Below are 17,364 nucleotides of genomic sequence, written 5' to 3'. Positions count from 1 at the left end.
ATGCACCAAATAAAAATCTGAAAGAGTTTTTTAATAAAACACGAGAAATAATAAGAGGATTAGATAACAATAATATTTGCATCATTGGGGATTTCAATGGAGTGGTCGATGCGAACAAAGATCACAAAAGACCCAGAGGTCAAAAGAAAAAAAGGAAAAATTTACCAAAAACCTTCTTCGAATTAGTGGATGAACTAAATCTTGTAGATATCTGGCGAACACTACACCCCAATAAAAGACAATACACCTTTTATTCTAACCCCAATAAATCATGGTCTAGAATAGACATGATGTGGGTAAGCAGGAACTTGGGCATGGACATTGCGTCAGCGGAAATCTTACCCAATACCTGGGCAGACCACAATCCACTGGAAATCAGATGGAAAAGTAGATATAAGAGAAAAAACACAAGATGGAGAATGAATACATAATTTTTGCGAGATAAAAAAAATATTGATAAAGTCAAGAGGGAGTTAGAAATCTTTTTTGAAGAAAATGAAAAAGAACCAATGGACCGGGGGATAATCTGGGATACGATGAAGGCCTATTTAAGAGGCCTAATGATATCATATGGAGCATATAGAAATAAAGAGAGGAGAGAAGTTCAAAGAACATTGCTAGAAGAACTGGCAAATGCAGAGAAAGAGGCGCAACAAAACCCCGACAATGAAATAACAAAAGAAAATTGGATGAATATTCGTCATAAATTAAATATAATAGATCAAGAAAAATTAGCATATAATATTAAGAGAACAAAACAATATTACTTCGAGAACGCCAATAAGCCAGGAAGGTGGTTATCCTACAGAATTAAAAAAGAGAGAGAGAGAAAGGAATTATTCTCCAATTAGAAGACACCGAAGGCCATATCACAACTAAGGAAGAAGAAAAACAGGAAATAGCACGCGAATTTTATGCGTCTTTATATAAAGAAGAAGATATACCCAAAGAGAAAGTAAAACAATATTTATTGGAGGAGGAAATGCCACAGATCGGAGAGGAGGAAAAAGAGATGTTGAACAAAGAGATCACATTAACAGAGTTAAAGACTGCAATTGCCAAATTGAAAAAGAATAAATCTCCGGGCCCGGACGGATTCCCAGGAGAATTATACAAAAATTTAGAATTAGAAGACATTTTACTCCCAAGAATGCTTCAAATTTTTAATGAGGCCTTAATGAAAAATAAAATACCAGAATCTTGGAGAGAGGCCTATATTACACTCTTACCAAAAGAAGGATTGGATACCAAATTGATACAGAATTACAGGCCAAATTCCCTTCTTAATATTGATTATAAAATATACATGAACATATTAGCGGAAAGACTAAAAAGAATCCTCAATAAGATAATACATAGCGATCAGAATGGATTCCTCCCAGGGAGGCAAATTAGGAATAACACAAGGACAATTCTGGATGTGATAGAATATTACGAGGAACACCCGGAAAAAGAGGTGGCATTAGTTTTTTTAGACGCACAGAAGGCCTTCGACAATTTGAATTGGGAGTTTATAAAGCAACAATTGAATATAATGGGATTTGGACAAAATTTTACAAATACAATAAATACGATCTATGAGAAGCAAAGGGCCAATATTTTAGTAAACGGTGAACTCACCAAAACATTTCAGATCAGCAAAGGAGTAAGACAGGGATGCCCAATGTCACCACTTTTGTACATACTGGCACTAGAAGTGCTATTGAAGAAGATTAGAGAGAGTGATCAAATCAAAGGGCTTAAAATTAGGAAGGAAACATATAAAGTTCAAGCGTTTGCGGACGATGTTGTTTTAATTATGGAAGAACCGGTGGAAACAGGTATACAAATATTGGAAACACTCGATAAATATGGAGAAGTAGCAGGACTCAAATTAAATAAATCTAAAACTAAAATGCTCACCAAAAATATGACGAAAAACCAGAAAGAAGCCCTGGAGGAATCTATGGGAATCCAAATTGTGAAAAAAGTTAAATATCTGGGAGTATGGATCTCAACAAAGTATCTGGCCCTCAAAGAGGACAACTATGTCCCCTTGGTAAAAAGCATAAAACAAGATTTAGAGAAGTGGGGGAAGTTGCAAATTTCCTTCCTTGGGAGGATAGCGACAATTAAAATGAGCATCCTACCCAAATTGTTGTACCTGTTCCAAACAGCGCCAATTAAATTAGATAAAAAATTCTTTAGCGAACTTAATGCCACTATTAGGAAGTTTATTTGGGGAGGAAAAAAACCAAGAATAGCAATTAGGAGTTTACAAGATAAAAAAAATAGAGGGGGGCTCGGATTACCTATATGGGAAACATATTATAAAGCAGCAGTTCTTGTTTGGCTAAAAGAATGGGCGACTTTAGCGAACAAAAGAATTCTAACGCTAGAAGGGCATGATCTCCAGATGGGCTGGCATGCCTATTTATGGGAAACAGGGAAAAAAACCAAAACACATTTCAACAAACATAAATTGAGGGACATATTGAAGTCAACGTGGGAAGAAATAAGACGAAAACACTACACTAAAATTCCCAGCTGGCTCTCAACCATGGAGGCGATAATTTACCCAAACGTCTTAGATCATGGTAAAACCGTAAAATATAAAGAAATCCTAGATGAGGCAGGGAACCTCAAAACAATAGAACAATTAAAAGAACAAGGCACTTTTGTTGAATGGTGGACATACGCACAGATAAAATCAAGATATAAAAAAGATAAAGAACAATATGGTATAGAAATGGGTAGCAAAGATTTTGATAAGATTTGGATGAGTACAGATAATAAATTATTAGCTAAATTGTACAACTATTTAGTAGAATATGACCTGATGGAAGAAGTGGTTAAAGACCCAATGCTAGCATGGGCCAAAAATATTGGGAAAAATATAAATCTGGAAGAATGGGATCAAATATGGAACAACAATATAAAACTTACCAAGGCAACCACTTACAAGGAGAACCAGTACAAGATGATTTATAGGTGGCACCTAGCACCAGCTAGGATTGCCAAGATTTACCCTAACTCAAACCCAAAGTGCTGGAAGTGTGGACACCAGCAAGGTACTTTTTACCACTGCTGGTGGACCTGCTCTCAAGCAAAAAAATATTGGAAGATGATTTGCAATTGGCTTTCAGAAATAATAGGTGAAACCTTTGAATTAGATCCTGAAATACTTCTCCTGGGAATTCTTAAGACGGAAATGGCAAAAAAGAAGAAATACTTGGCAGTGCATATAATAACAGCAGCAAGAATCGCTTTCGCTCAACAATGGAAAGAGAAAAAAATACCAACTAAGGAACAAGTAATTGGCAAAATAATGGAATGTGCCGAGATGAATAAATTAACATTAGAAATTAATGACAGAGAAGATTCTGATTATTACAGCGTATGGGACAAGTGGTACGGGTGGTTAGAGAAGAGGAAATTGAAATAAAAAAGTAAGAGACCAGAGCAAGTACAAGAAATAGTAAAATGAAATAGAAAGAGAAGATGTACTGTGGATGGTAGGAAATATAATAAGGCAAGGAAAGGTTACATGGGTAAGCAAAAGACATGACTTATGTATTTACTAATCTATCGTTAAAGATTATTATATATATATACACACTAAGAATGATATGAGAACACAATTTTTTATACCATGTAACTGGTTTGCAAAGATTATCTATATATGTACAATATGTAAATTGTATTTATTTCTTTTTCCATACTATGTAACCGGATGGACAAAAATTGTATTATTATAATTTCTTAATAATAAAACATTAAAAAAAAAAAAGCTGACTTTGTATAAATATAGAAAAGTATGAAGGCTATTGCTTAACGCATTGTAAGCCGCCCTGAGTCTCTGGAGAAGGGCGGCATATAAATCAAATTTAAAAATAAATTAAAAAAAAATCTGCTAATATTCTCCCTAAATCAGGTCACTATCACTAATCCTAATATATAAATGTGTATATTCTTATTTCTTCCTCTATAAATTTCTAATCAGGCGATCATTATATTAGAAAAAAAGAACAAAAAACATATAATAATTTATTTCTATCCATCATCCCTCGCCCGTTTTAATACTTCCATTCTTATTCGGTTTTTTTGGCTTGCCTCCCATATTCCTGTCTTGGATCTTTATCTCTATCAACCTCTGTATCTTCAACATTCAGTTTTGTTCAGCAGATACCTTCTCATCGTGCCCAGAGAGAGAGAAATATCTGCCTCTACCTAGGATCGAACTCACAGCCTCCTGATTGTGAGGCGAGACCTCCCCCGCTAGGCCACCGCATGCACTACTCCATGAATGGTCAATGGGATAGTGCCCCAAAATGGATTCTCACCTCACATTTGAACGGCTTCTCGCCCGAGTGCTGGAGAGAGTGGACTTTCAGAGACATGCTTCGCTTGAAGGACTTCCCACACGTCTCGCAGGTGAACGGCATATCCTTGGTGTGAGCTACAAAGCAAAGAAGAATCGGGGTTGTCTTCTAAAGCAGGGGTCCCCAACCTTGGTAACTTTAAGACTTGTGGACTTCAACTCCCAGAACTCCTCAGCCAGTTTTGCTGGCTGAGGAGTTCTGGGAGTTGAAGTCCATAAGTCTTAAAGTTCCCAAGGTTGGAGATCCCTGTTCTAAAGCCTTCAAGGTAGGGCTGAGGTCACAAAAAGATGGACATCCCAGAGATAAAACCAACAGCCAACTCTGTTTGGCAAAGTACACAACCCAGAATAACAGAGTTGGAAGGGGCTTTGAAGGTCTTCTAGTCCAACCTATTGCTCGAGTGGGAGATCTAAGTTGCATTAACAGAGGGATACAATCAAGATCAAGGGAGGTATTAATTCCACTCTGTAAAGCCTTAATAAGACCACACCTAGAATTCTGCATCCAGTTTTGGTCACCACAGTATAAAAAAGATGTTGAGACTCTAGGAAAAGTGCAGAGAAGAGCAACCAGGTTGATTAGGGGACTGGAGGCTAAAATGTATGAAGAAGGGTTACAAGAACTGGGCATCATGGCTAGTCTAGTGAAGAGAAGGACCAGGGGAGACATGACAGCAGTCTTCTAATATTTGAGGGGCTGCCATAGAGAGGAAGGGGTCAAGCTATTTTCTAAGGCACCTGTAGGCCAGACAAGGAATAGTGGATGGAAACTGACCAAGGAGACATTTAACTTGGAAATAAGGATAAATTTTCTGACAATAAGAGCAATCAACCAATGGAACAGAAGATGCCTTCAGAAGTTGTGGGAGCTTCATCACTGGAGACTTTCTAGAAGAGATTGGACTGCCATCTGTCAGAAATGGTGTAGGGTCTGCTTGGACTAGATGACCTACAAGGTCCCTTCCAACTCTGTTAATCTGTTAAATCTTATACCAGTTCAGACAAATAGCTGCATCTTTCTCTTCTTAAAATTCTCCAGTGATGGACCGCCCATGATTTCTGAAGGGAAGCCATCTTGACTTCTGATTTTTTAAAAATGGAAGTTTTCATTTCCACGTGGATAAGAGTCCTTATTCTGGAGCCTGAAAGGGAAACAACCTAGCAAGATTTAATCAGGTGGCCCAACTCAACGAAATGCAGGGTGGAGATTGGGGTTCATGTTTTCCTGACTGAATATTTGTCGCTCAGGGTTGAAATGAGGAGGAGGAAGAAGGAGGAGGACAACTGGGGTCCTTGGTGCTTTCTGAGAGTAGTTGTTTTCTTATTGATGTTTCATGACCCAACTAGGGAACATCATCAGTGATAGAAGGCAGGGAAGCATGGCAGGGCTGCGGACCATGGTCCGGTTCGGGGATGTGGCCAGCCAGCAATTGCTACTGGTACGGCGACCTAGCCCCAATCTCCACTACTGGTCCTCCTGAACCAGTAGCATTTCACCCCTGACGCAGATGTTTTCAACCTGACATCTACCGAAGTTTTGGAAGGACAACCATCACTAGACCAGTGATGATGAACCTTTGGCCCACGTGCCAGAGATGGCACTCAAAGCCGTCTCTGCGGGCATGCGGGCCATTGCCAGCTGCCCTTCTGGTTTCCAACTGGTCTTTGCGGCACCGGAAAATGGCCCGAAAACCAGGCAGTTTTTCGGGCCAAAACTGCCCTGAAACCAGCCCCCAAAGCCAAAAAATAGGCATGTGCATGCCAGCCAGCTGGTCTTTGGGTTTCCAGTGTGGCACGTGCGAAGACCAGCTGGCCAGCACACATGTACATGCCAGAAATCCAAAGACCAGCCAGCCGGAGTTGAAGTCCAACATGGCTGCTCAGGAATTCTGGGAGTTAAATTCCAACATGGCTGCTCAGGAATTCTGGGAGCTGAAGTTCAACATGGCTACTCAGGAATTCTGGGAGTTGAAGTCTAACATGGCTACTCAGGAATTCTGGGAGTTGAATTCCAACATGGCTGCTCAGGAATTCCGGGAGTTGAATTCCAACATGGCTGCTCAGGAATTCTGGGAGTTGAAGTTCAACATGGCTACTCAGGAATTCTGAGAGTTGAAGTCCAACATGGCTACTCAGGAATTCTGGGAGTTAAATTCCAACATGGCTGTTCAGAAATTCTGGGAGTTAAATTCCAACATGGCTGCTCAGGAATTCTGGGAGCTGAAGTTCAACATGGCTACTCAGGAATTCTGGGAGTTGAAGTTCAACATGGCTGGCTCAGGAATTCTGGGAGTTGAAGTCCAACATGGCTACTCAGGAATTCTGGGAGTTGAATTCCAACATGGCTGCTCAGGAATTCTGGGAGTTGAAGTCCAACATGGCTACTCAGGAATTCTGGGAGTTGAATTCCAAATGGCTGGCTCAGGAATTCTGGGAGTTGAAGTCTAACATGGCTACTCAAGAATTCCGGGAGTTGAATTCCAACATGGCTGCTCAGGAATTCCTGGAGTTGAAGTCCAACATGGCTGGCTCAGGAATTCTGGGAGTTGAAGTCCAACATGGCTACTCAGGAATTCTGGGAGTTGAAGTCCACAAGTCATGAAAGGTTCCATGGTTCCCCACCCCTGTTCTAGATGGTCCTTAGGTCTCCGTTCCTTCCCTTCTCCATGCGTTCCCCACCCTACTCACCAACCATGTGTTTCCGCACGTGTGCCATGGTGTAAAACCTCTTCTCGCAGATCTCACAGGAGAATTTCTTCTCGGCGTAACTGTGGACAATTTTGTTGTGCTCATGGAGCGACCAGAGCTTCTTAAAAACCTTCCCACAAGTAATGCACTGCAAGGAAGAAGACGACCCAGGAAGTCACCTCGGAGGCTGTAAATCTATTGACTGATTTCCAGTTTTAATGTAAGAATAACATTAAGTCTCTTTCAAACTTATGCAGGTAGTCCTTGACTTACGGCGAAAATTGAGCCCAACAACTCTGTTGCTGAGCGAGACACATGCTGTGAGTTTTGCCCCATTTTACGACCTTGTTAAGTGACTCGCTGTAGTCGTTAAGTGAGGAATATGGTTGTTAAGTGAATCTGGCTCCCCTCCTTGACTTTGCTCGTCAGACGGTCGCCAAAGGGGATCACATGACTCTGCAACTGTCGTAAGTACAAGCCAGTTGCCAAGCATCTGAATTTTGATCAGCGGCTGCAATGGTTTTAAGTGTGAACAAACTTTTGTCAACGCCGTTGTAACTTTGAGCAGCCTCTAAACAAATGGTTATAAGTCGAGGACTGCTTGTACAGGATTACACTTTCTTGTCCAATCAGACTTATTCCTATCCGTGTTGGACTATCAATTGATTGCCAATATTAGATCAATGACCCTGATTATTTTGAGCTTGTCCCCTTTAAGAAGAGATGGACTTCAACTCCCAGAATTCCCCAGCTAGCAACCTACTTGACTGGGGAATTCTGGGAGTTGAAGTCCACCTCTCTTAAAATTCTCAAGGTTGAGAATTACTGTTCTAGCTTCTCCATCTATAGGTAGTCCTCGATTTACGTCACTACTTTAGTGACTGTAGAACAACACTGAAAAAAGTGACTTGCAACCTCACACTTACGACGTTTGCAGCGTCCCCTGGGTCATGTGATCAGAATTCAGGAGCTTGGCAACGGGCAGGCATTTATAAGGGTTACAGACAGTGTCCAGGGGGGGTCATGTGATTGGCCATTTGTGACCTTCCAACAAGCAAAGTCAGTGGGAGAATCTAGATTCACTTAGTGACTGTCAGACTCACACAACAGCGATTTGCTTAAAGGCTACAGAACAATGTTTCTCAAGATGGGTGAAGTCCACCCATCTTCAAGCTTCCAAGGTTGAGAAACACTGCTATAGAAGAAAATATGGCTTTTCTTATTACTGATCCAGAGTCAATTTTATAAAAATTCTTCCCTTTTCTCCTTGCAATTTTGCTTTCGAACACTTGCTGGCGCTGCAGGCTTACAAACACACATAGACACAAAAACACACAAAAACACCACACAGGGATGGACACACAAACAATAGAAAAGCATCCCTTTCCAAGGAATTCAATCTGAAATGGAAGATTGCATAACCTGGATCACAACTCTGAATTGCACACATTGTGACCCGCAACGCACACGGATTTACTGGGAATTGACTCAGAGACTGGGAAGCCACGGCTAAACTTGATCCCAGATCCTTCATACAGATCATTCGTGGCCTAAAAGTGAAATTTTTCTAGATACCACATCTCCCGGTTGTGTATTCAGGGAAAATTAAAGCAGCTACAAGAAAGATAAGACAACAATTGTTCTGAGTGACAAAATACAGTTAGTCCTCAATTTACAACAGTTCATTCAGTGACCGTTTGAAGTTACAACATCACCGAAAAAAGTGACTTAGGACCATTGCAGCATCAAAATTCAGATGCTTCACAACTGACTCATATTTATGACGGTGCCCTGGGGTCATATGATTTCTATTTTGCGACTTTCTGGCAAGCAAAGTCGACGGGGAAGCCAGATTCATTTAACCACCGTGTGACTAACTTAACAACTGCAGTGATTCGCTTAACAGCGGTGGCAAGGAAGATTGTAAAATGGGACAGAAGTCACTTAACCAATGTCTCACTTAAGTTAACAAACAGGAATTTTGGGCTCCATTGTGGTCATATGTCAAGGACTACCTTGTTGTCTAATTTTTAATAAAATTAAAAGATAGATAAATGTATTAATAGAGAAGTAAGAAAAGTGGGGGAAATGTCATAATAAAGGAAATGATAATATTAAGATATGATAAATATTGGAGCAGTAAAAAGAAGACACAAAAGATGTATTCAGAAGATATATTGAATGATTATGTATTGTTTGTTTGTTTGTTTATAAAATAAAAAAACTTTTTAAATTAAAAAAAAAGGACTACCTATATTCTTTCCTCTTATACAAATACTGCTTGAACTTACAACCATTTGTTTAGTGAGTGCTCAAAGTTACAACGGCACTGAAAAAAATGACTTATGACCGTTTTTCACACTTACGACCATTACAGCATTCCCCCCCGTGATCATGTGATCAAAATTCAGATGCTTGGCAGCTGACTTATACTTATGACGGTTGCCGTATCCCGGGATCCCCTTTTGCAACCTTCTGACAAGCAAATCAATAGGGAAGTTACTCACTTAACGACCATGTTACTAACTTAACAATTCCACTGATTCACTTAACAACTCTGGCAAGGTCGTCAAATGGGAAAAGCTCACTTCACTGCTATCTCGCTTAGCGACGGAAATTTGGGGCTTAATGGTGGTTGAAAGTCGAAGACGCCTGCATGTCTCAGGTTGCTGAGCTGGATCTGCCTTGAGGCTGGCCTCCAACCTGCCAGGCTGAACAGGAGCGTTTGCAACTGTGCCAGTAGTCCTCGACTTACGACCGTAATAGAGCCCCAAATTTCCGTTGTTAAGTGAGACATTTGTTAAATGAGTTTTGCCTCGTTTTACGACCTTTCTGGCCACAGAAAGTGAACCTCTGCAGTTGTTACTCACCTGGTTGTTAAGCGAATCTGGCTTTCCCCATTGAATTTGCTCATTAGTAGGTCGCCACACAACCCCGGGATGCTGTGACCGTCATAAATATGAATCCGTGGCCAAGGGTCAGAATTTTAATGACATGGCCATGGGAAATGCTGCCACAGTCATAATGCTGAAACACGGTCGTAAGTCCGATTTTTCAGTGCTTCCCCATTGATTTTGCTTGTCAGAAGCAAAAGGGGAACACCTGACCCCAGGACACTGCGACCGTCATAAATATGGGAACGTTGCCAAGCAAGAGTTCAAAAATCAAGAGTTTTGATCACGTAACCACCGGAATGCTGCAACGGTTGTGTGAGAAACGGCACCTGAGGGCGACTTCTTTTACTTTGAGCGGTCATTAAATGAACTGTGGTAAGTGGAGGACTGCCTGTTCAGCCATCCTCGTCGGAGTTCCCACCACAAGACCTCGAGGGCGCCTGGCTGAAGGAGAAAGGAAGGGCTAAGGAAGTCCTCACCTGAATGTTCTTCTCACAGTCCGTCTGATGGTGCAAGAGCAGCTCACTCTCCAGCAGGAACCTCTTGCCACACTTCTCGCAAATCTGCATGCGTGTGTGCGTGACATTCATGTGCTTCTCCAGGTACCAGCGGTTGTTGAACACTCGTGGACACTTCTTACACGGGTAATGTTGCTTCTCCTCCAGCTTGACCTTCTGGCCAGGAGGATCCTGTTCCTTCTTCTGCCTCTTGGCTTTCTGATCCCCATCGTCCTCCTCAGCGACTTCGTCTTCATCTTGTCCCTCCTCCTCCTCCTCCTCCTCTTCTCCTTCTCCTTCCATCATGGTGGCAACTTCACCCGTTCTGAGGGACGTGGATGAGTTGGTGGCCTTGGCAAGCGGCCTAGTCCTCTGAAGGGCTCTGGTCTTCTCCCCTCTAATCTCGGCCACATTGCTGTCGTTGTCCCCTCTGTCCTCCTCTTCCTCATCCTCCTCTTCTTCTTCTTCATCCTCATCCTCCTCTTCTTCTTCCTCTTCTGAGGTGTCCTCCTCTTCCAGGTCCTCCTCTTCCGAGCGCTCATCCTCATCATCCATATCTGCATCGTCAACTTCATCTTGCTTACTGCCATTTTCTTGTTCTCGATCCACCCCTGAGGAATGTTGTTCTCCTTCTGTCCGTCCAGCTTCTGAAGCCACTTGGTTGGCCACGGAAGGCTGTCCCTCTGCACCTTTAGAGACGTTGAGGGTCTGGTTGTTAAGGTTGACCTCCACAATGATCTGCTCACCACGGCTGTAGGAACCTCGGTTGCCCAGAGGAGCCTCAGACGCGTCCCCTTCCATCTTGCAGACAGGTGGACCACCATGTTTATCTTCCTTGTAGAACGTCTTGTTGGCCACGGTAGGCTGGTTCTGGTTGCCATCCTCTACCTGCACAGAATATGGGATGTTCCCTTCTCGGGCGAAGATCTTAGGATGTGGAGGGTCCACCTCTTGCTTGATCTCACAGAAGAACTGAGGTGGTGGGATGGCTTTGCTAGAGTTGTCCGAAGTCAATGCCATATTGTTGGTCATGGCCAAGCTGAGAGCTCGCGTGGCGAGGAGTTCCTGACAGGAGGAAGCGATGTCGGTCATCTGCAAGACCGAGGCCGCATTCAGGACATCCTGAACGTTGTCGGCGTTGACTAAGAGCTTCGAGGTGTAGATGAAGTTCAAAATCTGTTGAAGACCAAGGGAAGTCAAGGCCTCCAGAGTTAGCTCTACCTTCTGGAGCTGCTTGTTCTGGGTGAAGAGAGAGTGGAAAAACTGGCTGTAGGCTGCCAGGACCCCCTTGTGGGCTGGGAAGACGGACTTTTGCTGCACCAGGACAATGTCCACGTCACACAGGTCGGGCTGGAAGAGGCGCTGCTCGTTCAGCCTGTCCATCAAACACGTGGAGTGGAGGGTGGCATCTTCTACCAGGGAGTATTCGGGAGCAGGCTGGTCGGCTGTCTTTTCAACTATCAGCTGGAGGGAAAGAGGGAAGGAAGGAAGAGAAGTAAGACGGATAGATGGAAGGAATGATGGAAAGGAAAAAGGAAATAAGGAGAAGGGAGGGATGATGGAAGAAGGAAATAAGGAGGGAGGGGTGATGGAAGGGAGGGAAGGAGGGACGGGAGAGAGAGAAGTAAGATGGATGGAAGGAGGGAAGGAAGGAAGGAGAAAGGGAAGGATGATGGAAAGGAAAAAGGAAATAAGGAGGGAGGGAGGGATGATGGAAGGGAAGAAGGAAATAATGAGGGAGGGGTGATGGAAAGGCGGGAAGGAGGGATGGGAGAGAGAGAAGTAAGATGGATGGAAGGAGGGAAGGAAGGAAGGAGAAAGGGAAGGATGATGGAAGGAATGATGGAAAGGAAAAAGGAAATAAGGAGGGCGGATGATGGAAGAGCGGGAAGGAGGGAAGGGAGAGAGAAGTAAGATGGATGGAAGGAGGGAAGGAAGGAGAAAGGGAAGGATGATGGAAGGGATGATGGAAAGGAAGAAGGAGATAAGGGAGGAAGGGTAAGAGGGGTGGGAGGGAGGGAGGGAGGGAAGATGAAAAGGAAGAAGGAAATAAGGGAGGGAGGGTAAGAGAGATGGGAGGGAGGAAAGATGGAAGGAAGGAAGTAGGGAGAGAGGGAAGGAAGGAAAGAAAGGAAAAGAGAGGGGGTATAAAGAATAAAGGATGTGAGGAAGGAAAGGAAAAGAGGGGAGAAAAGGAATGAAAGAGGATGGGAGAGAGGGAAGAGAGAAGGAGGATGGGGAAGGAAGGAAGGAGGGAGGCAAGGAGGGAAGGAAGGAAGGAGAAAGGGACAGAAGGGATGATGGAAAGGAAGAAGGAAATAAGGAAGAGAAGGTAAGAGAGGTGGGAGGGAGGATAGATGGAAGGAGGGAGGGAGAAAGGGAAGGAAGGAAGGAAGGAGGAAAGAAAGAAAGAAAAAGAGAGGGGGTATAAAGAATAAAGGATGTGAGGAAGGAAAGGAAAAGAGGGGAGAAAAAGAATGAAAGAGGATGGGAGAGAGGAAAAAGAGAAGGCGGATGGGGAAGGAAGGAAGGAAGGAAGGAGAGAGGGAGGGAAGAAGGAGAAAGGGAAGGAAGGGATGATGGAGAGGAAGAAGCAAATAAGGGAGGGAGGGTAAGAGGGGTGGGAGGGAGGGAAGATGGAAGGAAGGAAGGAAAAAAGGAAGGAAGAAAAGAAGGAAGGAGGGAATGAAAAAGAGAAGAGGAAGAAAGGGAGGGAGGGCAAATGGGAGGGAAGGAAGGAATAGAAACAGAGGGAAAAAAGAAAGATGGTTAGAGGGAGGGAAGGAGGAAGAAAGGAAAGGAAGAGAGAAAGAAAGCAAGTTAAAGCACAATTGGAGATCATCCCAACCCTCCTTGGAAACAGTCTGAGCCCACCCAACATCAGATGCTGCTTAGTAACCAATGCCCAAGTCTCCATGTGCAGGTAGTCCTCAATTTACAACCATTTAAAGATGCAACGGCACTGAAAAAATGTTGACTTCACTTACAACTGTTGCAGGAATCCCCATGCTCCCCTATGTTATAATTTGGGCACCCATCTTGGAACGGCCAAGACTGAGAAACATCAGCAGAGCCATTTCTAATCTTATTTCAGGTAGTTCTCGACTTATGACCCCAACTGAGCTCCAAATTTCTGTTGCTAAGCGGGGCAGTTGTTAAGTGAGTTTTGCCCCATTTTATGACATTTCTTGCCACCGTTGTTAAGTGAGCCACTGCGGTTGTTAAGTTAGTCACTTAACAACCGGTTGTTCAGTGAACCTGGCTTTGCTTATCAGTAGGTCGCAAAGGGGATCATTAGGAGCCTTGGTAGTACAGTGGTCTAAAGCACCCTGTTATTAAGACCAGCTGCCTGCAATTACTGCAGGTTCAAATCTCGCCAGGCTCAAGGTCGACTCAGCCTTCCATCCTTTCTAAGGTAGGTAAAATGAGGACCCAGTTTGTGGGGGCAATAAGCTGACTTTGTATAAATATAGAAAAGTATGAAGGTTATTGCTTAGCGCATTGTAAGCCGCCCTGAGTCTCCGGAGAAGGGCGGCATATAAATCATTTTTTTTTTTAAAAAAAATGTGACCCCAGGAAGTCGTCATAAATACGGAACCAAAAGGGATCTTTTTGCCTGTATTTACTTCTGATTTCATTTTTCTTTTTGCAAAAAAAAAAAATTATTTCTGATCTCTATTTCCAATTTCCCTTTTCTTTCTGATTTCATTTCTCTTTTGCAAACATGTATTTCTGATCGCCTTGCAAAAATATATTTCCAGTTTCTCTTTCTGAAAAATTTACTTCTGATCTCTCTCTCTCCCTCTCTCCCTTCCTCTCTCTCTTTTGCAGATATTTATTTCTGATTTCATTTCTCTTTTCGCAGAGGTGTATTATTCCTTGTTTCATTCCTGGGGTTTTTTGGGAAATATTTGTCTAGGTCTCTATCCGCCTCATCCCCCCTTCCAATTTTCTGATTTGTATTCGAAGCCGAGGCTTGTGGGTTGGCTGAAAAAAAACCAGGAAAACTTTATGGCCTTGGATTGAACAAACAGAATTGTTAAATCTTTTTGGAATTTCTGGTGGGGAAGGGAACTGCGAAAGACATCTGTTGAAAACATAAATGGCTGCCAACACACATTATGCAAGCAAATCCATTAATTGCACAAGAGAGGACAGCAGATGGCATAACATGTGAAAAAAGGACTAATGTTAAAGATATAAAAATAAAGCTAATGACAGATAGTCCTCAATTTACAACAGTCCTGAGTCAATGGGGAAGCCAGATGCCACTGAACAACTGTGTGATTATCTTAAAAACTGGAGGGATTAATTTGAGAACTATGCCAAGAAAGGTCGTAAAACAGAGCCAAATTTACTTAACAACGGTCTTGCTGAGCAACAGAAATTTGGGGAAGGAAAGAGGGAAGGAAGGAAGGAGAAAAGAATAAAGTAAGTGAGGAAGGAAAGAAAAAAGAAGGGAGAGAGGAAGAATGAGAGAGGAAGGAAGGAAGGAGAAAGGAAGATTGACAGAGAGAGGGAAGGAGAGAGGGGGGAGGAGGAGGAAGGAAGGAGAAAAAAGATTGAGAGAGAAAGAAAGGGAGAGGGAAAGAGAGGGGGAGGGAGGAAAGAAGGAGGGAGAGAAGGAGGGAAGGAGAAAGAAAGATTGACAGGGGAGGGGGAAGGAAAGAGGGAGGGAGGGAGGGAAGGAACGAGAAAGGAAGATTGACAGAGAGACAGAGAAAGGGAAAAAGGGAGAGAGGGAGGGAGGGAGGGAAGGAAGGAAGGAGAAGATTGATAGAGTGACAGAAAAAGGGAGAGAGAGGGGGGAGGGAGGGAGGGAAGGAAGAAGAAAGATTGACAGAGAGAGAGAAAGGAAGAGTGGAGGGAGGGAAGGAAGGAAGATCTCATGGCCCGTGTAGCAAAGCATGCCGTCCATCTTGGAGCAGGTTTTCAACTTTAGACAAATAACAAAACTCCCACTGTCTTGTGTGTGCAGCTATGCTAGGAATGTCAGCTTGGTAGAAGCTTGCAAGGAGATGCAAGCAGGAAGATCTGAAATGCAAAGTTTCTACAAAACTGTGTTTTGTTTTGTTTTGTTTTGTTTTGTTTTGTTTTAAATCTGGATAGAAAGCCACCAAAACAACTGTGGTTGTGGAAAAAGGCAAAAACTCTCATTTCTTCATACTAGATGGACTATGGGATTTCATCCCTCCCTTCCCTCTCTTTCTTTCTTTCTTTCTTTCTTTCTTTCTTTCTTTCTTTCTTTCTTTCTTTTCCTTCCTCCCTCCCTCCCTCTGAAAACAAAGGTGGAGGCTCACTTTTAGGATGCTCTCCCAAATAGATAAAAGCACCATTGAATCCTACGGCTGGAAAGAATCTTGGAGATCATCTAGTCCAACCCACTGATCAAAAGCTCTGGTGGCTCAGCAGACTGATAGCATTGTGATTAACACCAGCTGTCTGTAATTACTGTAAGTTCGAATCTCGCCAGGCTCAAGGTCGACTCAGCCTTCCATCCTTTCTAAGGTAGGTAAATTGAGGACCCAGATTGTGGGGGCAATAAGCTGACTTTGTATAAATATACAAAAGGATGAAGGCTATTGCTGAGCACATTGTAAGCCGCCCTGAGTCTCCGGAGAAGGGAGGCATATAAAGCAAATTAAAAAAAAAAAAGCAAGAGATGGCCTGAAAAGGTCCATTCATTGGACTGTGAGTGTGAAGGAGACACTCAGAATAAAGGCAGTTCCTGATTTACAGCCAGTTCTTTTACAACCATCTGAAGTAACCCCCGTCCTGCAGCCGAATATCAGGCAGATCCGCTTTACGACTAGACCTCACATTCCACAGTCATACGACCAGGATCTACGATGTTCATTGCCAGTTTCCAGGAAAAGATTAATATCATGTATAGATAGTCCTCGGCTTATAGATAGTCCTCAATTTACAACCAGTTGGTGTAACTACTTGGGGTGAGCCTTGGTGGCACAGCAGACTAAAGTGCTGTTAAGTAGCACCAGCTGCCTGCAATTATTGCGAGTTCGAATCTCACCAGGCTCAAGGTTGACTCAGCCTTCCATCTTTTTGAGGTAGGTAAAATGAGGACCCGGATTGTGGGGGGCAATAAGCTGACTTTGTATAAAAAAGAACACCACTTAGGAGGGGGGCCGAAAGCCCTACTAAGCAGGTATATACAAAAGTATGAAGGCTGTTGCTTAACGCATTGTAAGCCGCCCTGAGTCTCCGGAGAAGGGCGGCATATAAAGCAAACCAATAAAAATAAACCAAAATTTTGAGTTCAAAATCTTCGTTGTTAAGTAAGACAGTTGAGTTTTGCCCCATTTTGTGACCTTTCTGGCCACAGGGGTTAAGTGAATTGCTGCAATTGCTCAGCTAATCATACGGTTGTTAAGTGAATCGGGCTTCCCCCTTAACTTGGCTTGTCGGAAGGTCGCAAAAGTGGATCACATGACCCTGGGACACCGCAACCGTCGTAAATACGAGTCAGTTGCTCAGCGTCTGAATTTTGATCACGTGACCCACGGGGGGATGCTGCAATGGTTGCAAGTGTGAAAAATGGTCATAAATCACCCTTTTCAATGCCGTTGTAACTTTGAACTGCCACTAAACGAAACGTTGTAAGTCAAGGACTACCTGTGCTCATTATCCCTTATCCAAGGTTACTAAGTTGATCTCAATCATAATGTTAAGTTAAAGAGCCATAACTAAAGTATCAATTTATGCAGTCCATAAAAATGACACAGCACCTCAGCCCAGATGCGAGAAGAAACACCAGTACTATATAGTCAAGAGGAACCCTGGAGGTCATCTATCCAACCCCCGAGCCTGCAAGTGGTTCAATTACACTGTAGTACGATCAAGCAGCTAAACCTAAATTGTAGTATGGGAAAAAAAATGTACTTATCTGATTGGGCAACTATGCAAT

The 17,364-nt window shown here is 43.0% G+C and overlaps 1 protein-coding gene across 3 annotated transcripts in view; it reads right to left on the bottom strand.

The window, feature by feature from the left end:
* Window positions 1-17,364, bottom strand: part of ZBTB47 (zinc finger and BTB domain containing 47) — a 38,318-nt gene that overhangs the window by 12,499 nt on the left and 8,455 nt on the right. For all 3 annotated transcript variants that reach the window (XM_060684476.2, XM_060684477.2, XM_087894266.1), the window contains 3 exons: window positions 10,422-11,903; window positions 7,049-7,196; window positions 4,323-4,438 (listed from right to left, as the gene is read on the bottom strand). In XM_060684476.2, coding sequence (XP_060540459.1) covers window positions 4,323-4,438; window positions 7,049-7,196; window positions 10,422-11,903 — 1,746 coding nt within the window. The remainder of the gene's footprint in view (window positions 1-4,322; window positions 4,439-7,048; window positions 7,197-10,421; window positions 11,904-17,364) is intronic.

The sequence above is a fragment of the Pantherophis guttatus genome, chromosome 4, assembly GCF_059756535.1.
Source record: "Pantherophis guttatus breed Tessera chromosome 4, ASM5975653v1, whole genome shotgun sequence".
Lineage (NCBI taxonomy): Eukaryota > Metazoa > Chordata > Lepidosauria > Squamata > Colubridae > Pantherophis > Pantherophis guttatus.
This window is presented reverse-complemented; position numbering and strand designations above follow the sequence as displayed.